This window comes from Mustela lutreola, chromosome 1, assembly GCF_030435805.1.
Source record: "Mustela lutreola isolate mMusLut2 chromosome 1, mMusLut2.pri, whole genome shotgun sequence".
NCBI classification, from domain to species: domain Eukaryota; kingdom Metazoa; phylum Chordata; class Mammalia; order Carnivora; family Mustelidae; genus Mustela; species Mustela lutreola.
The window spans coordinates 195,137,172-195,144,200 of NC_081290.1; the positions used below are offsets into that span (position 1 = coordinate 195,137,172).

At 41.7% G+C, this 7,029-nt stretch overlaps 1 protein-coding gene across 1 annotated transcript; it reads right to left on the reverse strand.

Annotated features, from left to right (window-relative positions):
* Positions 1-5,160: 5,160 nt before the first annotated feature.
* LOC131820628 (olfactory receptor 8B8) lies at positions 5,161-6,102 on the reverse strand. Its single transcript, XM_059156319.1, has one exon. The coding sequence runs from the start codon at positions 6,091-6,093 to the stop codon at positions 5,161-5,163; it is 933 nt and encodes a 310-aa protein (XP_059012302.1). The 5' UTR covers positions 6,094-6,102.
* Positions 6,103-7,029: the final 927 nt, after the last annotated feature.

Consider the following 7,029-nt stretch of genomic DNA (forward strand, 5'->3'; position numbering starts at 1 on the left):
CAATCTAGAAGGGTAGAGGGAAAATTGTTTCCCTCCCCTACAGGGAATATATAAGAAAGAAGAAGAAAGCAAAAGAAAACATTCTCAATTTTGTTCCTGTTTTTCTCTTCTTTATCCATTCAACTACTACAGGTAGTTTATGAAGTAAAAAGGAATGAAAGATATAAAAGAAGACAGTGATACAAACACCACCACTATCAAAATTAAAAGCAATCAGTTTTTATGAGTGACAACCTTATTAGTACAGAATCTGGCCAAGAGTAGACCATCTGAGTATGTTTATACTGAAGAGGAAAATTACCCAGAGGAGGCCCCAGAAGATGGAAAGTTATTAACAGTAAGCTAGAGATAATCAGAAGCCCTGCTGGGAGCAAGAGATAACCAGTCCTTTCTGCACATAAACAGGCTTCCCACTACAGGCTCCCTGCCCTACCGTTCCCACCTAAAACAGTCCTGCTCCCCCAGTTTAAACACACCTACCAGCTGTCAGCTTGGAACCTGACTTCCTTCCATCCCCTATTAAAAAAAACCCTATAACCCTGTTGCCTGGGGCCCAGAACTTCGAGCATGAGTTCATCGGGGTCTCCCAGCATAAAATCAAGTTGTCCTACTTCTCTGAGTGTCACATGGTCTCTCCCCAGTCTGATTATTTTCCGCTCCAATACTGCTAGGGAGGGTATAAGTTGAGATAAACTTTAAAGAAAGAGTTTTGGAATAATATTCAATAATCTTATGTCATTCAGTAATTCCCTGTCTAAGATGTATCCTAATTAGGGGGAAACTCAGAGAGTTGTTGAATAAGTTGGTTAAGCATTGTTTATAATTTGGGAAAATAAAAATAACATGCAGTAGTAGAAAATTGTTAATGAGATATAATAGATCCATACACTAGAATTTTATGCAATTACAGAAATGAAGCTGGAAGCAAGAGATCAGAAAAAACAAATTCTGTGAGCTATGTTTTGGTATACACACTTACGTAACCAGAGCCAACACTCCCTTGTTTTCATAGTGTGCCTTTCTCTCTGCCTCTTTTTTGGCTATCCACAACCCTTCATATACAACTGTCTTGCTTTTTTATTCATTTATTTATCCAATAACAACCCCTCATTCCCTTACAGATTAGATTTCATTGGTAGGTATGTTTTTTTTTTAATTTATTTTTTTGTGTGTTGACATGAATTTTTTTAATTAAATATATTTCTTTTCAGCATAACAGTATTCATTATTTTTTCACCACACCCAGTGCTCCATGCAATCCGTGCCCTCTCTAATACCCACCACCTGGTACCCCAACCTCCCACCCCCCCGCCACTTCAAACCCCTCAGATTGTTTTTCAGAGTCCATAGTCTCTCATGATTCACCTCCCCTTCCAATTTCCCCCAACTCCCTTCTCCTCTCTAACTCCCCATGTCCTCCATGCTATTTGTTATGCTCCACAAATAAGTGAAACCATATGATAATTGACCCTCTCTGCTTGACTTACTTCACTCAGCATAATCTCTTCCAGTCCCATCCATGTTGCTACAAAAGTTGGGTATTCACAGGCAATCATATAAAACAATGGGCAGAAGATATGAACAGAGACTTCTCCAATCAAGACATATAAATGGCTATCAGACACATGAAAAAATGTTCATCATCACTAGCCCTCAGGGAGATTCAAATTAAAACCACATTGAGATATCACCTTACACCAGTTAGAATGGCCAAAATTAACAAGACAGGAAACAACATGTGTTGGAGGGGATGTGGAGAAAGGGGAACCCTCTTACACTGTTGGTGGGAATGCAAGTTGGTGCAGCCTCTTTGGAGAACAGTGTGGAGATTCCTCAAGAAATTAAAAATAGATCTACCCTATGACCCTGCAATTGCACTACTGGGTATTTACCCCAAAGATACAGATGTAGTGAAAAGAAGGGCCATCTGTACCCCAATGTTTATAGCAGCAATGGCCACGGTCGTCACACTGTGAAAAGAACCAAGATGCCCTTCAATGGCCAAATGGATAAGGAAGATGTGGTCCATATACACTATGGAGTTTTAGGCCTACATCAGAAAGGTAGGTACGTCTTAAAGCAGCTGCCCATAGACTTTGAAAACAAGGACAGGATTTGTGTATGTATGTGTAGGTATAAGGGAACTCAAGAGGGTCACTACTTGAGGTGCACTGAATTGAACACAATTCAATGAAATGTTGAAAGCAAAGAACTTTTTATTACTTGTTATAAGTAAAGGGACAAGAAGATAGTTCTCAATGCACTGTCCTCCTGTGGGGTTAGCACAAGAAGCTTTTATTCAGCAGATTAGGGGGTAGGGACAGGGATCTTGCATATACACTAAGGAACATAATAGATATTCCATTACTTAGGCCCTTTGGTTCAATTGCACATGCCTGGCATGTCAACATACTAGGGCATAGATCATATTTCAAAATACCATGGAAAACTCGGTCCATAAGAGATCTTAGTATTATAATGAGTTAAAGGTAACTTCAGGACAACTTGGGGGGCTTCTGCATGGGTCCTCAGCTCCAAACCTGCTCAGACTGGCCTAGGCAAGGGGCTTCCAGGGGAAATACCTAGCCTGGCATTTCCTTGTCAGGAACTGCTGGTTCTGCAAAACAAAACATATTCCTTCCCAGCTTTTGTCCCTTCCCCTTCCCCACTTCGGGCTGATAGTTTTCAGCCCTCTGACCAGACGACTCCCTGCTGCATCTTGGCTAACACAAACACAATGCATAGAAAGACTGTCTTAAAACATACAATCCACAAGCAACAGTGGCAGACCCTGGAAAAGGTAGAAAAGGAGCACAAAATTGAGTAAAAGGAGGCTTCCTTTAAAAAAAAAAACCAACTTTTTTTTTTTTTAAGATTTATTCATTTATTTATTTGAGAGAGAGAGAGTGAGAGAGCACAAGCAGGGGCAGGCAGAGAGAGAAGCAGGCTCCCTATTGAGCAGGGAGCACAATGCAGGGCTTGATCCCAGGACCTCGGGATTGTGACCTGAGCCAATGGCAGACACTTAACCAACTGAGCCACCCAGCACACATCACTGAGTATTTTTTGGTAATAATTATAAATACCATGAACATATACTGCCCAGTCAATATACAAATAAATACAGACTGTAAATAGGATTTAGAATGCAGAAATGTATAATGTAGAAGAAAAATAGTTCTCATAATAATCCTGTGGAAATGCTAAAGAGGAAGAGACATCAATTAACTTGCATGAGGTCACATTGCTGGTGAGTAAAATCTAGGGTTCAAGTTTGACTCTCCCCGCATCCGCCCCAATTCTCTGGTCTGCTTTCTGAGTCTCTATGCTGTTCTTCTCTCCTTGTTCCAGTCATCCCAATTCTATGATGGCCCTGTGTTCTGTACCATCTAAACACACTTCCCTGGTTCCATTTTTATTCTTTTTAATTCACCCTGAGTGATATGTACCTTCCCAAAGGATATAACTGTATATCCATTCAGGCTCGTTTTTACAAATAGAAGAGAATTTTCCTAAAAAGAATCTCATAAATCAAAAATATTTCCACAGCCTTTCATATATCGTTGCTTCTCAAAGAAACATTTACTACTTATAATTTTCTTTTAAACCAAAAAGCTACTCTATCTCCTTTTACATGGGATCATTAGGCTGTGGATTTACAAACCTAAACTGTATCATCCTTCTACCCTTTATGGGAAGGTGTGTCAATCAGAGTCACAACAGAAAAAAAATGGCCCCCTGAAACAAAATAACTGAAAACATAACAAAGGCACTATTTGCATGGGGGTAGACAAAAGGGTAGCTAAGAGAAACCACAGAAGGGTGGCAGAAGCTAACAGCAGTATCATTACCATCCCTTTCCATGAAGAGACGAAGTTACTGTAAACAGCTAAGAACAGTTACTGTAGCCCACTGGAAGGAAGTCAGGGAAATAAATATCACAGTATCATGCTCCACTTGTTCTCTGATTTCCTCTCCTGATGCTGCCATTGGCTTAACCCAATCAGAAACTTCAGGGTCAGGGAGCCAGCCCATTGACAAGATCCGTTGGGGAATGCCTCCCAAGACTTGAAGTAAGGTACAAAGTAACAGAGAGTTGATCTAGAGAGGCACACAGAGAATATCTCACATAGTCTCTGCCACATACAGTACCATAACAGTCAGTGGTCCTTTCTTCTGCTGACTGCCTGCTGTGTGGTGTTAACCTAATTACTGGCTTGTAACACAATGTCTCCTCTATGGTTCTGAAATAGTCTCCAGATTTTTAGCTGACCATCCTGAGCTTCAGACTTCTCCACCCAGGTTTTAAAAGCACAATCTGAAACAAGGAAATGATTGTGTGTTTAAAAAAAAAAAAAATCCCTAATTCTGTACTTCATAACCTTGACATTTTCTATAAGGTCATCCAGCCAGCATGACCAGACCCTTTAAAGTCCAAGTCCCTGAAGCTCCACACCCCTGTCTTAGGCAGTACCATGCTTGCTGATGTCTGGGTCCTAGCATACTTCCCCCAAATACTATGCAAAATTCCACAAGAATTTGGTCATTTAGCCAAGACCATCTCAACAAAGTTTTATGCCTCCTACCTTCTTTGCAAAAATGTGGTATTTAAAATTAGCCCTTGAAAAGTTGCATGAGATTTCTGTAGATAGAACCAGATCTTAACATCCTAGATCAGTTCACATTTGAAATGAAATCTTCCAGTGCTGATGAAGGAAGAAAGTGAACCATAGTGAAAAGTAGTATTACAAATCAAAAGCGCTGGGTATTATACACAACTAATGAATCATTGAACACTACACCAAAAACTAATGATGTACTGTTTGTTGGCTAATTGAACTTAAATTTTTAAAAGGGGGCAAGGGGAGTCAAAAGCTTATATCCTGGTCACAGCTGTGCTACTGAATAACTGAGTGACTTTGGGGAAGGTACATAAACCTGTATCTATTCTGAGAAATATGAGAGAACTGAATTAAATGATCTTTATGGTCCACTAAATGGGCATACCCTATAGTTTTAAGAGTCTTTTTAAATTAAAGGATGCATAAAATGGGAAGGATGAACATCTTTGAGAAAGAGTTAAAATTTCCTCCAAGTAACCAATGGAACCTGAAAAATAAAAAGAAAGGAAAAGGCCCTTTCCTAAATATTGCCCCTTTCTCAAGAGAATGGTTTTTTCCTTAATGTTTTCTTCAGAGCAACTTTGACATCCTTATTCCTCAAGCTATAGATTAGCGGGTTGAGCATGGGCACAACGATGGTATAGAACAATGAGGACACTTTCCCCTGATTCATAGGTAAAAGAGAGGATGGTTTGAGGTACATAAATGCCCCTGACCCAAAGAAGAGAGACACTGCAATTATGTGGGAGCTGCAGGTGCTAAAGGCTTTGGACCTGCCTTTGGTAGAATGAATACGGAGGATGCTGGAAAGGATGAGGGCATAAGAAATGAAGATGGTAACTGTGGGCACACCAATATCAATGCCCACAACAACAAAAACGACCAGCTCATTTACATAGGTACTGGTGCAAGAGCGCTCAAGAAGGGGAAGGATGTCACACATGTAGTGGTTAACCAGATTTTTGCTGCAGAAGGTCAGTCTCACCATGCATGCTGTGTGAGCCATGGCCCCAGCAAATCCCATCACATAGACACCCAGCAGAAGGAGTAAGCAGACCTGAGGAGACATGGTGGCCATGTACACCAGTGGGTTACAGATGGCAGCGTAGCGGTCATATGCCATTGCTGACAGGATGAAGGACTCAGAGACAACAAAGAAAAGAAAGAAGAAGAGCTGAGTCATACACCCTGCGTAGGAGATGATGTTCTTCCTCAAGACAAAACTCATCAGCATCTTGGGTGTGATAACAGTGGAATAGCAGAAATCTATGAAGGACAAGTTAAAGAGGAAAAAGTACATGGGGGTGTGTAGGTGAGAATTCAGCCCAATTAGGGTTATCAGGCCCAGGTTCCCCACCACCGTGACCACATAGAAACCTAGAAACAGGAAGAAGAGAGGGAGCTGGAGTCCCGGCTGGTTGGTTAAGCCTGCGAGGATAAACTCTGTCACGGAGGAGTTCTCAGCTTCCATTCTTATTAAAGGCACTCTGTGGGAACAAGGGGAAAGAGTCACTTAGAAGGGGAGAGAAAGAAAAAGAGAGAGAAAGAGACAGGGACCATCTCTCTTCTCCCAGTCACCTCCTGTTCTTGAGAACTGGATCCACACAGAGAGATTTTGGACTTCAGCAGAAAAGCTTCTCGGGATGCCCATGGGTCTGTTCTCCTGGTCCCCTAAGGACTCTTCTACTGGAGCACCCTCTGGAGGATGGACCTCCATGGAGCTCTCCATGGTGAGGGCAGATGCTGCTGAGAAGAACAGTCTCAAAGACGAGCTGAGGAGTCTCCCTTGTCTTTACTTTGGTCCATTTATTGGGTCCTTTCAGCTCCAACTTCTGCTCAAGATTGTAAAACCTGGGGCCAATATCTGGAGAGAGTCCTTTCAGAGGTTGGAGCCAGCCCAGCTGTGTCTGGAGTTTCCACCTCGTGGTCACCCCAGACAGAGCAGAAATGGGAGGTGGTCTTTCCCAAAGCCTTTACTACCTGAGGTTGGGGACTTAGGAAAAGTTCAGCCTGGATTCAGTCACTCACCCTCCTTCAACCTAGAGCCTCAATGATGTATCTTTCCATCCAATTCCTATCCATGATTGTTCAGACAGATAAATGGCTGTAGTGCTAAACACAGATAAAAGAACTAAACACAGACCATTTAACTCCTGTCCTGTTGGAAGGATTAGAATATGGACTGCCTTAGAACTTGCTCTGAGCTAAAGATAATCTGATAGAGGCTTTGCCCCAAGGCTGTTTTCCAGTTTGTAGAAGGAAGACATCTTTGCCTATAATACGTGCCATCTGGTGAGGAGACTGAGCAGTTTTATTCTGGATTTAGGGATCTGGGGACCTGATTAGAAGTAGAAAGTCAGAGCATCCCCTGGGATCACAGACCTAGAAACTAACTTTCTAAAAGGAG